We start from the raw sequence: 22405 nt of genomic DNA, 5'->3' as shown, positions 1-22405 counted from the left end.
TTAGGATGCATAGGTATGCATGAGTCATTTGAGCTTTAAATATTGCTTTGAGGCATACAAAGAAAGAGGTGAACTAACTCCCACTTCACTAGGGATTTATTTATAGGAAGTTGAAAATGGAAATCATAATTTTTAAATGAATAGGTATGCTTTTTTTCAAAATTGAGCAGAATTGATCTGCACAATTACAAATAGTCATACATATCTAGTGAGCTAATTCCTGTGTATATAGCTATGAAAAATATTAGAGGCTGGGCGCGGTGGCTCACGCCTGTAATCCTAGCCCTTTGGGAGGCCGAGGCGGGTAGATCACAAGATCAAGAGATTGAGACCTTCCTGGCCAACATGGTGAAACCCTGTCTCTACTAAAAATACTAAAATTAGCTGGGAGTGGTAGCGTGTGCCCATAGTCCCAGCTACTCGGGAGGCTGAGGCAGGAGAATCGCTTGAACCCGGGAGGTGGAGGTTGCAGTGAGCCGAGATCAGGCCACTGCACTCCAGCCTGGGTTACAGAGCGAGACTCAGTCTCAAAAAAAAAAAAAAAAAAAAAAAAGAAAAATATTAGAAATAGGTTTCTTCCCTGGAACCTCTAGTAGAAACTTCATTCTGGCCTTCTTGGATTTTCCTTTTATTAGCTGACTGTTATGTCATTTTCCTGGATATTCCTCTGTTGTCAAGTTTCTTTAAGATTTTCTTTTTCCTTGTTTTAAGGGGTCGATGCTCCTTATTTAGTTTTTTTATTTTAATATTCTTAGGATAATGTTAGGTCTTTCCTGTTTGTTAATGCGCTCGTGCTGATTTGGAATCACTCAGTATTTTGACTTTGTTAGCAAAGTGCCTGACTTTTGACAGGTAAAAAATAACTACAAATCTATCTTAACTGAAAATGGGAGTTGGAGAATTTAGTCTAATGTTTAGACTCTGCGGAACACTTTGAAAAGAAAGCAAACCAGATTGACTGACTCTTAATAATTATTTTTGTCTGTATTGAAATTATTGTCACTGATGAGTCAAACTTCTTTTCTCCACTAGTCCCTGATCAAACTCTGGGAGTCTATGTCCACTCAGGCCTGCCTTCCAGCCCCTCCTCTGCCTTCTGACATGCTGACGTACACCGAACTGGTATTGGATGACCAAGGTCAGCTCGTCCACATGAACAGGCTTCCAGGAGGAAATGAGGCAAGTAGTTGAAATACCTCTTCCCTTTCTTATCTCTGTGCTCGCTAGTACCAGCTTTCTGTGAGGTGGTCATTAAATAGCACTGCAGCATAGTAGTCTTGTTGGGAGAGTTCTTTAGAGAGAGCATTGACTGGGTATCAAGAAATTATTTATTTTCTAGGTGTGATAATGGTGTTGTGATTTTGCTCTTTAAAATAGTATTGTTTTACACAAAGAACTCAGTTTTTAAAAAATAAAAAGGAATATTATTTTCTTTTAGAGAAACAGACTGAAACATTTACAGATGCAGTGATTTGCTTCAAAGTAAAGAGATGAAATAGGGTTGGTCATGAGTTGATTGTTGAAGCTAGGTAATAGGTACATGAGAATAGATTATTTTCCCTGTTTTTGTATATGTCTGAAATTTGGGATTTTCTTTTTTTCTTTTTTTGAGATAGTGCCTCACTCTGTCACACAGGCTGGAGTGCAGTGGCACAATCTCAGCTCACTGCAGCCTTGACCTCCCTAGCTCAAGGGATCCTCTCACCTCAGCCTCCTGAGTAGCTGATACTACAGGTGTGCACCACTACACTTGGCTAAATTTGGTATTTTTTTACTAGAGATGGGGTTTTACCATGTTGGTCTCAAACTCCTGAGCTCAAGCAATCTGCCTGCCTCAGCCCCCTCAAAGTGTTGGGATTATAACCGTGTACCATTGCGCCCAGCTGAGATTTTCTATAATGAAAACATTTAAAGTATTGTTTTGCCTAATGTTTTTTCTTATTTGGATGCATATTGATAAGTGCATTTTTCAGTATCTTTTCCATGTGCAATTCATGTGAGCATGGTAAATGTGTTCTTGAAGGGGCTCAATCAGAATTGGGTTTAAACATAAAAGAATGTAATGGAGAACCCATTTTTTGATAATTATCCCAAGAATGCATTTTCTAGTCTTGGCATCCTTTCTCTCAGAGTGACCTGTAAATAGTGTATAAAGTCATATTCTGCCCTGTACTCTTATACCCTTGTCCATGCATTATTATGATTCTTTCTGATTTTAACTGTGCTTCTAATGTACAGTTATAACAGTGATTGTGCCAGTAACAAATCTAAAAAGAGAACTATTTTTATTTCAACCTTAAATATAATCCCTACATAAATTTCATTGCATAGAAGGAGTAATCTTTAGCTGTGTGTTCACCATAAATAGGCTGGGTAGACTGTTGAAAATGATAAGCAGTTTGTTTCTATTTTGTTCAGTCTTTTTCAAAAAATTTCACTATCTGTACAAGGTATGTGGCTATTTCAGTAATATGCCAGTGGATGCCAACAGTAGATGATTTAGTATCAAGATGGATGCAAGCATTGGACCAGATGGAGAGTATCAGACTTGTAAGAAGAGCTTCAACAAATAGCAAAGTCACGAGGATGGGGTGGGAGGATGCAAAACATTTTGACAAGCATAGATATATACTCATCAGCACACAAAGTTGAAGCAGAGGTTTGTGCCACTGCATGTAGCATCTGCCTAGTGAGCCCCTCAGCAGCAAAGAAAAGCTTCATTGTGCTAGACTTAAATTCTGATTCATGAATAGTATAGTCTTCAGGAATGGAAGGTACCCTTGTGAACATGAGGCTGAGAGTAAAATGGTTTTAACTAATATAATTAAAACACAAAATGAGATTTTTGGCCACGTGAAAGCTAGCTGCAGTGCTGTGTGAAACCCCTTGCCATGATCTTTCTCTCCTGCTTTCTTTCTGCTCTCATTCTGTGTTTGAGCGAATGGAGACTGGGGGAATAGTGAAGTCCCAGAGGGACAGAGCTCTGTTCTTGCTGAAATTACAAGCACAGAGCTGCCTGGGCATGAACATGTAGTGTTTACTCTGCCAGTATGAATACAAATAGTCTTATTATACGGGACTCGGTACCCAAAGACCACACACACACACACACACACACACACTCACACACACACACACACACGAATTTTTTAAAAAATTAAAGGTTTTTTTTAACCCTTTTAAAACCTGATAAACCTTAGTGGAAAAGATGTGTCTTAAACAGTTGCATAGGATGATAGCTATAAGTAGTAGTAGATCTAGTATAGGAGCCACATGTTTTTCTTTGTCCAGTGCTTTAATTGTTTTGAAACCAGAAAGCTAATAGTATTTGTTCAAAAGATTTTGAGTTTTTGTCAGTTCTCACTTTCTTCTTCTTCTACAGTTTTCCCTCTTTAGTTGCCTATTTTCTTTGTTCTCTTTTTCTTTTCTTCAAATGATTGACTAGGATAGAGTCTGAGTGTTAGCTTGCTGTTTCTGAGCCTTTGAGCTTGGGAGGAATGAGACTGATGTTCTTTTGTGAGCAGTTAGTGACTAATGCCCAGGATGGCTGGTGAAGTCAGTCAGTGGCCTTAGCTAGATTATAGGGCACTGCACGACAGGAATGAGGTTGGGGTATTAGTATCAAACTCTGCTACCAATAGCTTGAACATACAATGGAGCATGTCCACTGAGAGACTGACCAATATCAGGATGGAGTTTCAGCAGTCGGAACTCTGAGGGACAGCAGTGCCTAAGAGATGACGAGGTGTCAGTAGGATGTATTTCCTCATGCTGAGCCCAGTTTTATCAGGGCAAGTTGACTTTCGGCTACAGCGGTTTAATTTTCTTTGGCCAAAGAGCAAGTTTGTCATGAGCCTGGCACTCTACATATTATCCCAAGGATGATGTGAGGGGAATGAAAAGAGCTCATGCTGATGAGATTTTGGAGCAAATCTGTCCTGTCCCAAAGAGAATGGGCATCCGAATAGAGCCTTGAGAAATAGTTTTATAGTTTTATTTAAAAAGGAATAAAAAATTGACCTAATTGAACATCAACATGTTCTGAGAGCCAAGGCTCAATGTAAATGCATTGGTGCTATGTAGACGTTAAATCATAATGTGTTCTACCAAAAGTGAGAGCTCTACCAGGTCATCATTGTGGGTGGTGTTGCATTACCTTGAAGGATTGGAGTTTCTGGGTTTGAAAGCTAACACATGGGATGTAAGGGGTAAGGGTAAAACAAGAGATTCCTGCAGAGTTTTCCCATGAATTGAGGAGCTTTTCTCCATGATCGAAGGCAGAAAACCTGCACTTATCAGATCATCGGCTGTATAGTTGGCCAGTCTTTCTTTCTTTCTTTCTTCTTTTTTTTTTTTTTTCTAGGACAGTAAACAGGTAAAATGGTGATGGGACCAGGACTTGGACCAATTCAGTTCCATTTAGTTTTAGGTAACTTGTTTGCCATTTGAGGAGGAATATTGGCTGTTTCAGTAGAGATGTGACCTGCATTTTGAACATTTATGCCTGTGTTTAGAGCAGAGAAAGAGCTTTTCTGATACGATATTAGCTACTCTCCCCTTTCTATTTTCCTAGTTGTCCCTTCCCCATAAAGAAAGATGTAACTAAGGGAATGCCACCTAATGCATGATGAAAGGTATAGGAGAGCACATTTTTCTCTTTGTCATATTTGTATGGCATTACATTTAGTATGAATTTAGAGTAGGAATAAAAAAGATGTAGACCAAATCTGTGAACTACGTTACTTGCAAATAGCTCCAAAGATGAGTTGTCCAGGATTTTTCTTAATAATTTCAAGTAAAGATGAAAATTGAGGAAAATGTGATTGCAATATAGACTAAACTGATCTCATTCTAGCTTCTGTGATGCTACAGTGTTGGCCACTGTATGTAAATACACAGCTAGATGAATGTGTGCAGCTGAGCCTGGATACAGAAGAAATGCAGCTGTCCAACAGTTCTACTTTACCACTTCTCGATTTTGGAGGAATTGTTTTCATTTTCCTGCCAGTTTGCTAACCTGTTTTGATCATTTGGTGGAAGCTATAATTGCAGGTGGGAACATTTTGAGTAACAGTTCACAATCCAGAGTGCAGCTGCTTTTCACGCTAAATCCTGTTATTAAAAAGCTCAGGCTAAGATCAAGCCAAGGGCTGTAACGGACTAGACAGAGAACAACTTAACTTTGCCTGGTAGGACAAAGAAAATACCAGCCTTTTTGAGACTGTGCTCTTGTTTATTCTGATGTAAGTTATTAGTATTCTTTTATTTTATTTCTTTTTATCAGCTCTGTGAACTAGACCAATAATCTCTAAATTGGGCATTGCTGAAAGATATGTTAGAGAGTCAGTTACCATAGTAGCTTTAATGATAGAAGAAATTAGGACCCTGTTTTTCTTTACCATTTCAGAACATGGGCAGCTTTTTAACATTCTGTCTCACCATGCCTGTCATAATGAAAAGCTGAGATGAGAAGACAATGTTGTGATGTTGTATTTGGAAGCAGTTATAATAATTAGGTGCAAGATGTATACCCAAAAAAGAGTTGGTATTCAAAGACTAGAATTCTTGGTGTAAAAGTTTTTCTGGGAGAAAAGTATATTGAAAATTGAGTGCAATTTGATAGTTACCTCTACGCACACTACCACTCTTAAGAATTGTGGTAACTAACGCTTCATTTTTTCAGATGGGCACTAGGTGTCAGGGTTTTTCCTTCTCAGCAGCTTAGCATTCTCTCAAGCCTCTTGAATTGCCTTGTTTGTTGAGGCAGATTCACTGGTGTCCTTTCTTCAGTTGGTATAGTAGCCTTTACGTAGTGTTCCTACAATAAGCAATTGCAATTTTAACTCTTTGGTTGAAGATCTGTTGAAACTTGTATCAGGGATCTACTTTTTTTTTAAGGAGAAGGTTGATTGAAGAGGAAACACAGTAGTGTAAATTAAAGTTTAAAGACTAGCTGCCACCCAGGCACAGTGGCTCATGCCTGTAACACTTTGGGAGGCCAAGGTGGGCAGATCACTTGAGGCCAGAGAGTTTGAGACTAGCCTGGCCAACATGGCAAAACCCTATCTCTACAAAAATTAGCCGGTTGCCTGTAATCTCAGCTACTCAGGAGCCTGAGGCACAAGAATCTCTTGAACCTGGAGGGTGGAGGATGCAGTGAGCCAAGATCGCACCACTGCACTCCAGCCTGGGTGACAGAGTGAGACTCTGGCTGGAAAAAAAAAAAAAAAAAGACTAGCTACCATCATGACTGGTATTTTGGTTTTAGTCCTGCTTTATGTTCTCAGGGGTGAAATGGTGGGGACAGTGAGCATTAGGTCAGTTTTGGAACTGCTCAGCCCTACCAATACCTATATTTAATTACTGTTTAACTGTTGGCAGTGAACTGATATCCTGTATCTCCCAAATCATAGCATCTCATTAATTTTATTTTAAACCTGCAAAAAAACACAGAGTGATATGACAAATACCCCTGCATCTACTAATCAGCTTACATAAATCTTACCATTTTGACCATGCTCCTCGCTTACATGTTTCTGTAATCCTTTGAATCTCTAATTTGAGTATCAAAAAAACAATTTAGGAGTTGGTAAGGAAAGAAAGTTGGTGAGCTTATATAGGTCTTAAAGATTAGAAGAAATTAATTAGTAGATCCATTTTGACAGTTCTTAGGCTGGACCTCTTAACCCAAAGGACCTCTTATTTTAGAAAAAACACCATAACCCTCTGTCTTAATTCACTTGGTTGACATTTTCCATACTCTCAAAGGAATTGCTTAGGTTATCCTGGACTCAAATTCTAGTGGAAACCATTATGTTCTAAAACTCTGCCTAAAGAGAGTGTGTATGTGCTTATGGGTTTTGGGGGTGAGAAAAGGGTAGACCATTTCTCATGAACACAGGGCCCAAATATTTTTCTAGTTTAACATTAGATTTTTTTCATTGTTTTACTCAATTTAACCTCAAAATAGCTTCATGAATGTGATGCTAAGTTGGATGTACTTTACTGTGCTTTTGTTCCATTCTTTCAAAATCAGTTTGCTTTTTCGTGCTGCATATGAGAATTGAGTCAGTGTCAGTCTTTTAGTTATGTGTTAGAAAAGAGGCATATTTGAATTGTACTATGCTGAAAGTGAGTTCTGAAATAGACCTAAGCGAAGCGGGTCTGAAAAACAGGACTTGGTCTCTGCATTGATTGTTCAATATATTAAAAGGTTCTTTGCCATCAGTCTGTCCCTAAAGATAGGAGAATGTTTGTAAGTGCTTTGGGATCCTCAGCAGAAAAGGGTCGCATACATATGATAATGTATAATTATGATTATCCATAAATGATTATAATTATATATAAGTATTCATAACTTGTGCTTGCCTTATTTTTCATCAAGGCTTTGAAAAATCAATTTTAAATCCTTGAGATTAAGTATAAAGAAAGATATATTATGGGATATATGGTAAGATAGTTTTAATTATATGTTTTTGTTCTTTTATTCTCACTCTAAGTAAGTATATTTGGCTGCAAGTCTTTGTCTAAAATGATCTTCCAAACCAAATTTGGATCCCTCATTAGAAAAATATGGAGGGTAGTTTTGAAAAATAAGTCTTTCTACTATGGAATTACTTCTAAGGAATTTCTGGCACTGTTCTTTTGGGATGTATATACTTTTCTCAGAATTCCTTCTGAATGACTGTTATTGGTGTTGGAGATTTCTCATTAGGTTGAGTAGTTTTTACTCATTTTTTTGACAGCAAAATGAGGCTTAATAACCTTAACTGACTTTGAAAATCCTAATGCGTCCACTGGCTCACTAAAGTAGCACTTGTGGAGGGCTCTTTAGTTTCTCTCAAAAGTAAGTCTATAGCTAGCCTTTAAACAAAAGAATGTACTTGCCAGCATATTTGTACCTGTCTTAAGTGGTAAGATTTTACTGAAAAATGATGTGATATAGTACGCTATGTCAAGAAACTTTACAGCTCCAACCAGAGGTAGTAATGAACATCAGGACAGCAACAGATGACAACAGAGGATGAGGTGTAGCGTGGGGCACCAGAGTTCAGCACTCATTCATATGATTAATGGACAAGGCTTCTGAGACTGTAGTAGGCCAACTTGGTTAATTTCCATATCAACCAATTAATCCTGGGCCCCATTTCTGAAATACCACTGGCTTCTATGTTCTCCACTGCATATTTTTAAAAAAATAATTCCTATGATTATTACTGTGTGTACGTGTGTCAAATTACTGTGGTTTCATGTATATAAATGTTATGGTGAGAAATAATTTCCCTGTTCAAAGTTAATGTTTCTAATCTTTGATAACATTTTCAAAGAATTACCTCTGGGATGAATTTTTTTTTGCTCTAAAAGTTGTATTTTTTTTACCCTTTTATCGCTGTTTAGAGAGGTCGAGGTGAGTTTATTCAGCCATTTTTGAATTATCCAAGCATGAAAAAAAGAGTTTTTCAGCTGTTAAGAAAATTATTTTGAGCTCTTTCATGTGGTCACACAACACTAAACAATAGAACATTGATATCTGGCAAATAATACAATATAGAAAGGCATTGACATATTTTTCAGCATGGCTTTTCCAAATGGCACAAATTAAGTCAAGTATTATATTTTAAGCCATATGGCTTAAAAAATGTAATTTAAGACCTATACAGTATTTTCTGATATTTCATCAAGTATGTTTTATTGTGAGACTAACATGAGTTAAAATTACTATGATAATTATTTTCTGATAGTATATAATTAAAAGTACAGATTTAATATTCCATACAAGATACAAAAGGGGGAAAGAGGTAACATTCTGTTATGTATCTGAAAAGGAACTCAAGTTCAGATTCCTTCTCTCTGAGTCTTAGTTTCCTCATTTTTATGATGCAGATGATGCCCAAGTCTGGGATTCTTTGTATTGCTGCTCAAGGGCCTTGCAGGGAAGTCATCTTCCTGGCAGTAGCAGAATTAGAACAATAGCTTTCACAGACTCTTCCGAAAAAACTTTAGGCTTTTAGCATAAATATAATAAATATAGCATCAACATTTCAGCAGCAGCCTAACCTGCGTTTAAATCTGCATAGAAAGGTATTGTTACAGCTCAAGTCAAAGTGTGGAGATGTAAGAAAGGCAACTGTGGCAAAGGTATTCCCTTTCTGCTTCCTACAGCATAGCTAGAATTGATGGATAAGTCGTTCACTCTTAAAAAACAAAATCCTGGCTTGCTTTGCCCCTTAGCTTTTCCTGCAAATTTCTTTGTTGAGCTTAATATTGTGTTTTTATTTTGTAGTAACAACAGCAGCTTTGGGAAGTGCCTGTGTGCGCTTGCACATTCTATTCACACTGATAGTACAATTAATGTTGATGTCAATTTTGGTGTTAATTTTGGGTCATGATTAGTGTTGACACTTTGTGTCAGACTAATGGCATTTATGGGCACCATCAGAATAAATGTTAATATTATCATGTTTTCACTATCTGTTATAGTAACATTAAACCAAGGTCCTCCCAGGAGAAAAAATACATATATGGATAGATAGATAATGCCTTTCTGTATCGCTGGTGTTACTCAGCGAGAAAATGACATCTCAGGGCAGAATCCTAATCACTGTTTGGAGCATCAGAAATAATGATCACCTCTGATCGGAGGTTGTGAATAATTCATTCGGTTTGATTTTCACGTCCTGTCCAGTGATACTTTTCAAACCAAATGTGTTTCTACAGGAAAATAATGGTCCCACTTCTTATGGAAATACTGTGGCACAAATCATTTTACCCACATAAAAACAGTTAAATAAGACTGTTCTCTTCTGCTTGCTCTCTCCTCCCCATCCCCTCCTCCCTCACTTGTACATGTTCATTCCAGAATCAGAATGTAGCCAAAGAAATATTTTCTGCCTTAGAACTTGTATAAGGGAAACAAATATTTATTTCTGCTTATCCTTAGCTTATTCACTGTAGCTCTTTTGATCCTCTTCCCTTTTTCACTTTTAAGATAATTAGCTTAGGTCGATAACCCTAAACCTAATAAACCTGCTCATTGGAATGTTCTATTATGAAAAATAATCTGAAATTAAATATTTCAAAACTTATTCATGGCTATGGTAATGAAAAAATAATTTGTAGTAAGTACCTAGGACCAAAAAACAACAACAACAACAACAACAACAACAACAAGTACCTAGGACCACTTGGTTTGTGCATGAGAGAGGCAGTGATCAGAGAAGAAGATGCTGGCACTGCCCGTTTGAGTCTGAAACTCATTAGACCATAAACCCACTCAGTTACAAGCAGGCTACAGGCTACCTTTGTGTTAATTTTTTAGCTCTTCCATCTTCCTTCAGCTCTTAGTCCTGGCATGTCATTTTCACCAGGTTTCACCTGGATAAAAATGTTGGAGAGAAAGAAGACCCCCCCCAAAAGGGGGATTCAATGATGGGGTCTCCTTTAGTTATTATTCTTCAGTTAATATACACAGCAGCTTGGGCTTAGGTGAAATCAATGAATGTCACATTGCTAATCACATTGTCACACTGTGTATACTTTTATAGTGAATGTAGAATTTTTAGTATGAAATCTCCATTGTGTATATAGTATAGATAGACCCATCTATAGAAAGCAATCTGACTGAAAAACTTAGTGTACTAATTAAATGAGGGGGAAATATGACTGTCTTCTGAAGCAGTGACCTAATCCTTTGAGATGAAGCTATTCTTAGGTAGAATATTTTGAACCGTTTCTCCTGAATGTTGTGACCCTTTTTTTTTTTTTTTTAAATCTAACAAGGGCAGGGGGAAGCATTTTTCAACCTAGTTTTCATCATCAGATGGAAAGTATTTTGCATTCAGAAACCATTTCCAGTATCAAATTCAGTTTTGTCAAGTGATTAGTTGAGTTTGGTAGGGAATAATTTAAAAACACAAAGCTGGAAGTAGCTGTGGTGCTTCTACACTGGAGGAGAGCAGTTGCTGTTCTCAAGTTGCAAGTTTCCTCTTAGTGACTGTGGATCACAACTGGATTATTGTGTTATATGTCTTTGCAACTGTTACAGACCTGCATCTGTTGACACCATGTGTTCCTACCCAGGACTGCTAAAAGAAATAGGCGAGTGGGTGAATTGATACCTTCCTTGCCTATCAGTGCAAACATCTTTTTATGTACATATGTTTGTAAAGTTCTTGAGCCCCCTTCAAGATGAAAAGTTCTGTATAAATATAAGCTTCCGATTTTAGTACATGTTTGTAATACATGTGGTACAGTCCTAAATATGTATTTAGCTGATAGGCACTGTTCTTGTCTATTGTACAAATATTGACTTTAAAAGTATAAATATGTATTTAACCATCAGACCAGAAAAACACTGAAGCAGTTACTTCTCAGGTAGAGATATTAATATTGTATAAATCTATATATACATATGTTTACACTCTACCACATCATTGCAGAGCATTTCTTTTTAGAAAACAAAATAACCCAACAAACTTAACATAGTTCTTGATATTTCTTTCTCTTTAAAGTGAGTCTTGATTTTTAATTTTCACATGTTTATCTCTTTCAAATTTTATATAAATAAGATCTGTTGTAGTATGATTAAAATCTAGAATTAGTTCCTCTAAAATATGGGAAATTGATTAGGCTGGTGAGTTTTTTTTTTCCCCCTTAAAGAATTTTTTTTGTTGTTGTTATAGAAATGCTCAAATGTACACAAAAGTAGGCATAAATAATATAAACTCCCATGTACCAATCACCCAGTGAAGAAGAATTTGATAGTTTTCTTTTCTGTTATTTTTTATTTTATAAAAAGTTAAACTTATCAATGTAATATAAGCGCAAAAAAGAAAATTTGGAGAACGGAAAAAACGCAATACAATCCCATCATCCCAATAATTATCACCTTATTTTGCTGTTTCTTGTTTTTTTGGTGTTTTTCCCCCAACATTCTTTTCCATTGATGAAGTTGTCATGCATACTATGCATTTACTATGTACCAGCACTGTCCTAGGACTTAACATGTCTTTAATCCTCACAACAAACTTAGGCAGTAGATTTTTACTACCCCTGTTTTACCAGTGAAGGAACTGAGGTACAGGGAGGTTGATAACTTACCTAAGGATATATGGCTAGAAAGCCGAGTCTCAGTTCTGTCTAATTCTCTTAGATTCAGATTCAGACTCAGAATCTCAGAATGTGGCTCCTAAGTCTGAGCCCTTTTCTAAGTTAGTATTACATCATGGTTTTTTTTTGTTTGTTTGTTTGTTTGTTTTTTTTTTTGAGACAGAGTCTTGCTCTGTTGCCAGGCTGGAGTGTGGTGGCACAATCTTTGCTCACTGCAACCTCCATCTCCCAGGTTCAAGGGATTTTTCCATCTCAGCCTCCGGAGTAGCTGGGACTACAGGCGTGTGTCACCATGCCTGGCTAATTTTTGTATTTTCAGTAGAGACGGGATTTCACCATGTTGACCAGGATGATCTCAATCTCTTGCTCTCGTGATCCATCCGCCCCAGCCTCCCAAAGTGCTGGGATTACAGGTGTGAGCCACCGCACCCGTCTCTACTAAAAATACAAAAAAAAATTAGCTGGGCATGGTGGTACACGCCTGTAATCCCAACTACTTGGGAGGCTGAGGCAGGAGAATTGCTTGAACCCAGGAGGCAGAGGTTGCAGTGAGCCAAGATGGTGCCATTGCACTCCAGCCTGGGTAACAAGAGTGAAACTCCGTCTCAAAAAGGAAAAAAAAAGAAAAAAAAAAAGAAAATACCGTTTCTTGGCTAGGCTTGGTGGCTCACACCTGTAATCCTAGCACTTTGGGAGGCTGAGGCAGGTGAATCACCTGAGGTCAGTGGTTCAAGACCAGCCTGGCCAACATGGTGAAATCCTGTCTCTACTAAAAATACAAAAATTAGCTGGGCATGGTAGTATGTGCCTGTTATCCCAGCTGCTTGGCAGTCTGAGGCAGGATAATCACTTGAACCCGAGAGGTGGAGGTTTCAGCATGCTAAGATTGTACCACTGCATTTCCAGCCTGGGCAGAGATTGCACCAAGCCAAGATCTCTCCACTGCACTCCAGCCTAGGTGACAGCCTGAGACACTGTCTCAATAAAAAAAAAAACCCAAAACCTAAAAACAAATAAAAAACAAGAAAATATCATTTGTGTATGTGAATCTTCTTTTTAAAAATAAACACTTTGGGGTGCCGAAGAGGGCGGATCACAAGGTCAGGAGCTTGAGACCAGACTGGCCAACATGGTGAAACCCCATCTCTACTAAAAAAAAAAAAAAAAAAAAAATACAAAAATTAGCTGGGCATGGTGGCATGCACCTGTAATCCCAGCAACTCAGAAGGCTGAGGCAGGAGAATTGCTTGAACCTAGGAGGCAGAGGTTGCAGTGAGCCGGGATTGCACCACTGCACTCCAACCTGGGCAACAGAGTGAGACTCAGTTTCAAAAAAAAATAAACAATTCACATTAGCTATAAGGGCAAGTTACTTAATTCCTTTGTGCCTCAGTTTCCTCATGACAATAATAACGGCTGCCTTTGAGTTAATAGTAGCTACCATTTGAGGGCTTTCGTATGCCAGGCTCTGTACTAGTTTCACATGGGTATGGTGGTGGCACACACCTGTGGTCCCAGGCTAATGCCTGTAATCCCAGCACTTTGGTGGACCAAGGTAGGTGCATCACAAGATCAAGAGTTCAAGACCAGCCTTGCCAATATGGTGAAAGCCCATCTCTACTAAAAATACAAAAAAATTAGCCAGGCATGGTGACAGGCGCCTGTACTCCCAGCTACAGGAGGCTGAGGCAGGAGAATCACTTGAACCTGGGAGGCAGAGGTTGCAGTGAGCCAAAATTGCACCACTGTACTCCAGCCTGGGCGACAGAGCAAGACTCTGTCTCTAAGAAAAAAAAAATTAAATTAAATTGAAAGAAAAAAAGTAAAAAGACTCTGGAACTAGCAAGCATTTATTATTCCTATATTACGGGTAGTGTTCCTGGGAAGCACTAGAAAAGATGATATAATGGTTCAAGATCGTAAGCCAAAAGCAATCCTAGGCAGCATATGATCAGTTATCAGAAGAATTCTCAGGCTGGGCAAGGTGGCTTACACCTGTAATCCCAGTAGTTTGGGAGGTTGAGGCAGGAGGATGGCTTGAGGCCAGGAGTTCAAGACCAGCCTGGACAACATGGTGAAATCCTGTCTCTATAGAAAAATGCAAAAACTGGCCAAGTGTGGTAGTACATGCTTGTAGTCCCAGTTATTCAAGAGGCTGAGATGGGAGGATTGCCTTGAGCCCAGGGAGGCAGAGGTTTCACTGAGCCAAGATCGTGCCACTACACTCCAGCTTGGATGACAGAGAGAGACCCTGTCTCAAAAAAAAAAAAAAAATATATATATATATTTATTTATTTATATATTAATATATATATAATATATTATATATATTAATATATATATAATTATATATTTTTATATATTATATATATTTTTATATATTATATATAATATATTTATATATATTAAATATATATATATATCTTAGAGGTCTTAGTAGGAAATCAAAAAAGAGAGGAATTATTTTAGGCTGGGAGAAGCTTTACTGAGGAAATGGAATTTGAATGAACCTTTTGGAATGGGTAAGATTCAGACAGAGTGAGAGGAGAGATAAAGTTTTTATGTATTATTTTCTTCTTTCTTGCTCTTGTCACCCAGGCTAGAGTGCAATGGCACAATCTTGGCTCACTGCAACCTCTGCCTCCTGGGTTCAAGTGATTCTCCTGCCTCAGCCTCCCGAGTGGCTGGGATTACAGGTGCCTGCCACCATGCCCGGCTAATTTTGTATTTTTAGTAGAGACAAGGTTTGGCCATGTTGGCCAGGCTGGTCTAGAACTCCTGACCTTGTGACCTGCCTGTCTCGGCCTCCCAAATTGCTGGGAATTCAGGAGTGAGCCACCTTGGCTGGCCCCCATGGGTATTATTTTCTTAATTTCACATGTGAGGAGATTGAAGCTCAGTAAAGTTAAATAATTTTCTCAAGATCACACAGTTAATGTAAGTGATAGCGCCTGGATTTGGATCTAAGTTTGTTGGACTCCAAAGCCCATGTTTACCTTTATATGCCCTATCCTTTTAGCAATGAAATCTAAATTTTAATGTAAATTGAATAATAGATGCTTTCTTAGATGTTTGTCCATCATGCTGTTTCAAAACTGAATGTCTTCCAATCAGGAATCTTGCTGTACTGAAACTGGGATAGCACTCTCCATTCTGTAATGGTACTTTTTAAGATGGGAGCGGGTGGTCGATGAGTAACACACTTTGGAGAGACTTTGATAAAGAGTAGTGTGTTCTTGGTGCTGCTGTGTTGACACCTAATTAGAAGTCAATATTGCAAGCATAATGACCTAGCCAATTGCTGAACTCACTGCCCAAGTGACACAGTTAGAGTCCCCAGGTAATAATGAAAGATAAGAGTATTATTTGCCTGCCCAGTGCCACATGGTCACAATGTTTACATTAGCACACAAATGCTGAAGTAGATTCTTCAGGACTTGTATCTAACTGCTTCTGGCCTAGGTTGGTAAGGTTAATATATCATAAAATTTGGTGTAAAACCCAATCTTTCTAACTACAAATGCATTTAGAGGAAAATTGACAGGTAATAGCTTTTCCTTCCTGAAAAACAGAAGAGATTTGGGGTTAGAGGGGCATGTGAAAGGCTGATAAAATATTTCTCCTCATACAGGCATTATATTAACTAGCTTCTTAAAAACCAGAACCAAAATTATCCTGATATTTGAGTTTTCTCTGTGCAATTTTTTGAATGATCTATTTTTCCTTCCTTTCTCTATCTTTAATGAGTAGATAGAGTAATACTTTATCTCAGAAAGTGATTGGATTTTTTTCTGTGTATTATATCCATTTTGATTTGTATTTGGCCAATGGTATGATATATTAAATAGCTTATATTTATCTGTGGGTGTTTCATATATATATTTCCTACTGCTGAGAATCACAAATAGCTCTGTAGAATGCTTCAACCAGCCTGATTACAGTGGATATGCAATTGGATTGAGGAATGTGTACTCAGAGCTTATGAGCACTGGCCCGGTTGAGTCTGGGTGATGCATGTGGCTTTCCAGGGATGCTGCTATTTACATCTGTTAATGGCCCTTCTTGATGTCCAGCTCCCCAATGAGGTGATATGCACCAGTCTGGGGATGAGGGACCAAGGCTGCAGATGTGGCTGGGCTCTATTAGGCAGGACCAGGGATGTTTATCTGGTAGGCTTTGTGTTTGGTGGTGAGGAGGGAGACGAGAGACAGAAAGAAAGGGGGGAAAAAGAATGGAAAACATTACTTATCCAGGTATAGGGGAAACAGACAGGCAGACATGAAAAACTACAGCTGTAACTAGAGTACGAGTGAACAGAAAAGAAATGGAACTAGCAAACATACAAGTAGAAGGATTGACTAGTTCTCATATAGAAGGGGATTAAAACAGGAGAGGGCTATGAGAGTTTGGGAAGAGACATGTCATCTCTGCCTTTTAAGTCAATATCATTTATTTGTGTAGCTGGCTAGATGCTGCTGAACAGAGAGCAGAGATTTGCATATATCATAGTGCAGCAAGAGATTAGTTCTTTGCATCCTTTGGTTTTCTGGTGCTAGGAGAAAGCAAGAGCTCCTCACAAGGATGCAGTGTTGAACATTAGTAAATTCTTGCAGAAATGGAATGAACATACCTGAGACAAACCAGTAAAGAGTGTTTCTATGATTCTATCAAATGCTGGAGGAGAGTACAAGGAGCCTGGATCATGAAAAGTGTACAGTCCCTTAAAAGTGATCCTCTTTCTGCTTCCTTGTGTGTTGAAGGTTTCTTGGAACAAATGTCATAAAAGATGGAAATACTGTCTATGTTAGTCCATTTGTGTTGCTATAAAGGAATGCCTGATGCTGGGTGATTTATAAAGAAAAGTTTATTTTGGCTCATGGTTCTGCAGGCTGTATAAGCATGGCAACTGTATCTATTGGGCTTCCGTTAGGGGTCTCAGGTAGCTTATGATCTTGGAGGAAGGTGAAGGGGACCCAGCACATTACATGGTGAGAGAGGAAGCAAGAGAAAAGTGGAGGGCAAGGTGCCACACTGTTTTTTTTCTTACTTTTTTCTGTTTATTTGAGTCACACCTGGGTGAGAGCAGTGCAGGACCTGGTGGGGCAGTGGGAACTTGATCTCGGCGTCATGGAACTGCTTGGCTGCCAGCTGGCAGCACTTGCTGGCCGCCATCTCCACCTTTATAATCTGGATGGAGTGGGCCCATGTGTGACGCTGGGGGCCCATGTCTCACTAACACTGGATGACAGCGCCCATGGTGGTCAAGTCCTGGTACCCTGTACATGTTGTGGATGCTGCTACGGGAGTCGTAGTGCAGCCCGATGCCAGATTTCTTCACCTGCAGCGGAGATTTCTCAAACACCTACCCATAGTAGACAATTTTCCCTGAAGACTTCTTATCTTCTTTAGCTGAGATACCAAGTACCAGAGGTGGGACTTGGCATGACATGATTAGGTGCAAAGATTTGCATACCGTAGAAGGGCAGCATGTGTCATTTGGGGGTGGGCAGGCAGCAATCTACTACCTTGTAATCTCGTAGTGTGCCCAAGACTCATAGCACTCTCTTCATGACTGCTTTCACCCACAAAGGGCCACACTCTTTCAAACAACCACATCCAGCATGAACTCAGAGCAGAGGAGGGCACCAAGCCATTCATGAGGGATCCACCCCATGACCCAAACACCTCACACCAGGCCCCACCTCTAATATTAGGGATCACATCGCAACATGAGATTTAGAGAGGACAAGCATCCAAACCATATCAGTGTCGTAGTATATAGGGCAGTAAAAGGAGAATTCTAGATTTAATCAACAGTGCCATGTCATTCTTCCACATGTATCCTGAGTGCATTTAGATTTTGGTTTGAGCAGGCCCAAAGAAGGAACTGAGATGGTTTTGAAATACACAGTAGACCAGCTGTTCTCAGCATAACCTAGCAGTTTACTAGAATGTTTTTTGTAGTTTCCTACAGAGAGTTTGCCTCTTTAGCAATGTATATCTTTATATAATGGCTGTGCCTAGGTATATTCTGATACCTTCAAGGAACCTGAAAAAAATTCTGCATGTAAGAAACTTTTGCATCATTTGTTTATTTATGCCTTTCCAGATTGGTATGGTAGCTTGGAAAATGACCCTTAAAAGTCCTGAATATCCAGAAGGCCGAGATATCATTGTTATTGGCAATGACATCACATACCGAATTGGGTCCTTTGGGCCTCAAGAGGATTTGTTATTTCTCAGAGCTTCTGAACTTGCCAGGGCAGAAGGTATTCCACGCATCTACGTAGCAGCCAACAGTGGAGCAAGAATTGGACTGGCAGAAGAAATTCGTCATATGTTTCATGTGGCCTGGGTAGACCCTGAGGACCCTTACAAGGTACACACTAAGAACAGATAATACTTCGAGGTGCTATATGGTTATGCTGCATGTGTGGAGAGGTGGGGGAGAGGTAGAGGTTTAAGTTTAAAAATCATTACTTACAGTAACAAATATAAACAAAATTATTTATGAAAATCCTTAAGACACCATGTTAGAGACAAATTATTTTTTAATATGTTCACCTGGTTTTTCTTTCAGCTATAAAACAGATTGCTGTTTCTTTACTTGAGCACTAGATGAAATAGTAGGTATGCATTTAGTGTGAGACACACTAAACCAAAAATATATATCTTTAAACTATTTCATTGTGACTTCCAGGATTTATGGTCAATCATCCACAAAATCCCTTATATTCCTCAGCTTCTGCTCCAACCTACTTGCTTAGCTGGAAACCTGTCTCTCCTCTAAAGACATTGCTTCCCCTGTAGCCCTCTGAAGTTCTGACCAATTTCTGTTTTTCTTTTGTACCACTGAGCCTGGAAGGAGAATACTGTCCTCCTTGATCCTCATTACTGCTTCCAGACCCCTCTCCCCTCTCTCTGAAAAAAATCCCATCTTTGAATCTCATGTCATCAGACTGTTCCATACCATCACTGCTCCTTGTAAGTGTTTTCTGATCCTTTGGTCAGTCCCTCTCATTCTTTGCATCTTTTAGTTCCTGGCACATTCTCACTCTGTCCAGTACTACTAGTCATGTGATAATTCTTGGTGATTGCTATATCCCCATAGGTGACCCTTCCCATAATCTAGCCTCTTGGATCCTTGACTTCTTTTCTTCCGGTGGTCCTATCCTGTTCCCTACCTCAGCCTCTCATTCCCCATAATCTCAATTTCAAATATCTCTCTCTCTTTGCCACCCCCTCCATCCTCTCTTTCCAACTCCCTCTCTCTAGTCCAACAATCCTTTGAAATCATCAGGACCTGTTGACTTGAACTCAACTCTTCTGTTCTTCACTCCCTCCTTATACCTCATTTCATTCCTATCTAGCTTAAATTCCAAGGTCAATCCTTTATTAATCATTATAATCACCATCTTTTCTATACCTTCAACTTTCTCTCTCAACTTGCTTATCTCCTCACTCTGTTTACTCTGTGCCTTGTTTAAATACAGCTCTCTCCATTCTGCTCCTATGTCTGCACCTGCCCAGCTGAACTTTGATGGAGAGAAAAAAACAGGTCTGTTGACTGATCTTACTTTAAATTCAGGTTTACCAATCTCCTAATTGGATGATGGCTACACATCCTCTCCCCTGAAACCTCCAACACCCACTTCCCCTCTCCTCACTCTTAGCTGATACCATCAGACCTTGCTTCCCAATTCACTTAGAAAAGAGGAACAATGGCCGGGCGCGGTGGCTCAAGCCTGTAATCCCAGCACTTTGGGAGGCCGAGGCGGGTGGATCACGAGGTCAAGAGATCGAGACCATCCTGGTCGACATGGTGAAACCCCGTCTCTACTAATACAAAAAAAATTAGCTGGGCACGGTGGCGCGTGCCTGTAATCCCAGCTACTCAGGAGGCTGAGGTAGGAGAATTGCCTGAACCCAGGAGGCAGAGGTTGCGGTGAGCCGAGATTGAGCCATTGCACTCCAGCCTGGGTATCAAGAGCGAAACTCCGTCTTAAAAAAAAAAAAAGAAAAGAAAAGAAAAGAGGAACAATGAGAGAACTTCCTCAAGCTCCCATGTACCTGCATCTGTTGTGCCCTTTCTCTTCACCTTCTATACTTTGGATGAACAGTTTCTACTTCTGTCTAAAGCCAGTCCGTCCTCTTGTACACTTGATCTCCTTTCTTGCTAACTTAAGTGTATAATCAGCACTTCTGTTCTTTTGTGCGTCAGCACTTTTTCCCTCTGCTATATCAGGCCTTTTAGCATACAAACACCCCTCCAGTCACTATCTCTCCCTCATTCCCTTTACAGGAAAAAATTTTTAAAAGAGTTGTTTGTTCTTGCTGTCTCCAGATGTTCTTCTTCCATTCTGTCTTGAACCCACTTCAGTTGAGCTTGCACCCTTATCGTTCCACTGTAGCTGCTTTTGTCAAGGTCACCTGTGATTCTACATTACTGAATTCTATGGTGAATTCTCAGTTCTCACCTTAGTTATTTGACAATTTAGTAGCATCTGACACAGTTGGTTATTCCTTCATCCTTGAAATACTTTCTCCTGTTGGCTTCCACAACCCCGAAGTCTCCTTTTTATCTTCCTGTGTTCCAGCTCCTCTTTCTCAGTTTCCTTTGCTGCCTTTCATGTTTTTAAATGTGAGAGTATTTCAGGAGATTATGGAAATATTCTATATTTTGATTGTGATAGTGGTTACATAAGTATTTGTTGTAACTCATCAAATTATAACACTTAAAACATAAATTTTATTGCATGTAAATTATACTTCAATAAAGATCATAGAAAAACTTTTTTAAAATATGGAAATTGATCTAGTACAGGGTTTTTGTGGGGCTGACGAAAGTATTCTGGAATTAGTAGTAATGTTCGCACAACACCTGAATATGCTAAAATCTACTGAGTTACACATTTCAAAATGGTGAATTTTGGCTGGATGCAGTGGCTCATGTCTGTAACCCAGCACATTGGGAGGCCGAGGCAGGCAGATTACTTGAAGCCAGGAGTTTGAGATCAGCCTGGCCAGCATAGCGAAACACCATCTTTACTAAAATATAAAAAATTAGCCAGTCATAGTAGCACGCACCTGTATTCCCAGCTATTTGGGAGGTGGAGAGGCATGAGAATCTCTTGAACGTGGGAGGTGGAGGTTGCAGTGAGCCAGGATCGCGCCATTGCACTCAGGCTAGACAACAAAGTGAGACTCAAAAAAACTTAAAAAACCAAAATGTTGAATTTTATGTTATATTAATTTTATCTCAATTTTTTTTTTTTTAAGAGACAGGGTCTAGCTCTATCACCCAGGCTGGAGTACAGTGGCACATTCATAGCCTACTACATCTTCCAACTCCTGGGCACAAGTGATCCTCCCACCTCCACCTTCCAAGTAGCTGGGACTACAGGCACACACCACCCAGCTAATTTTTTTTATTTTTCCTAAAGACAAGTTTTTGCTATGTTGCCCGGACTGGCCTCAAACTCCTAGCCTCAAGTGATCCTCCCACCTCAGCCTCCCCAAGTGCTAAGATTATAGGCATTAGCCACTGCATCTGGCCAGTTTTTTTAATTATAAAAAAATATGTGAATGGAGACATGTCAGGAGCACAGAGGCTGCAGCAGGACCAAGAAGTTCTGGACTTCCCATTTTCAACCCCACCAGGACCCAATACCCTCTCATCTGGTGGTATGGCAAGGCAACCAATATAGAAAGTAGAGTAGAAGGAAAAAAGTGATTCAAGGGCTTGGTCTGTGGACCGCTCCTCTTTTCCTGTTTACCTTCCCTTGGTGATCTCATCCTGTTTTTTTTGTTTTGTTTTGTTTTTTGAGACAGAGTCTCACTCTGTTGCCCAGGTTGGAGTGCAGTGGTGCAATTACAGCTCACTGCAACCTCCACCTCTCGGGTTCAAGCAATTCTCCAGCCTCAGTCTCCTGAGTAACCGGGACTGTGCACCAGCATGCCCAGCTAATTTTTGTGTTTTTTTGTAGCGATAGGGTTTCACCCTGTTGCCCAGGCTGGTCTTGAATTCCTAAGCTCAAAGTGATCTGGCCGTCTCAGCATCCCAAAGTGCAGGAATAAGGTGGGAGCCACCACACCCAGCCTTATCCAGTCTTTTAAAGCTTTAAGTTTCATATACAAGCTGATAAACTTCCAACTTTATATCTCACCCCTGAACATGAGATTCCTATATCCAGACTTAACATCTCTACTTAATCTGCCTAAATTGTAGCTTCTAATCTTCCTGTAATGCGTTCTTCCCACAATCTTCTTTGTCTCAACAGATGCTACCTCTGTTGTT

The 22405-nt window shown here is 39.4% G+C and overlaps 1 protein-coding gene and 1 pseudogene across 6 annotated transcripts in view; one reads left to right on the top strand and one right to left on the bottom strand.

Annotated features, from left to right (window-relative positions):
• ACACA (acetyl-CoA carboxylase alpha) overlaps positions 1 to 22405 on the top strand; it is a 309514-nt gene that overhangs the window by 212732 nt on the left and 74377 nt on the right. For all 6 annotated transcript variants that reach the window (XM_012445433.2, XM_012445435.2, XM_012445438.3 and 3 more), the window contains 2 exons: positions 1033 to 1179; positions 18218 to 18487. In XM_012445433.2, the coding sequence (XP_012300856.1) occupies positions 1033 to 1179; positions 18218 to 18487 (417 nt within the window). The remainder of the gene's footprint in view (positions 1 to 1032; positions 1180 to 18217; positions 18488 to 22405) is intronic.
• Positions 16081 to 17660, bottom strand: LOC110569077 (large ribosomal subunit protein eL20-like; annotated as a pseudogene).

Source organism: Aotus nancymaae, unplaced genomic scaffold (assembly GCF_030222135.1).
Source record: "Aotus nancymaae isolate 86718 unplaced genomic scaffold, 86718_ANA_hifiasm-v0.15.2.pri h1tg000018l, whole genome shotgun sequence".
NCBI classification, from domain to species: Eukaryota; Metazoa; Chordata; class Mammalia; order Primates; family Aotidae; genus Aotus; species Aotus nancymaae.
Note: the sequence above shows the minus strand (reverse complement) of the source record. Positions and strands in the feature narration are given on the sequence as shown.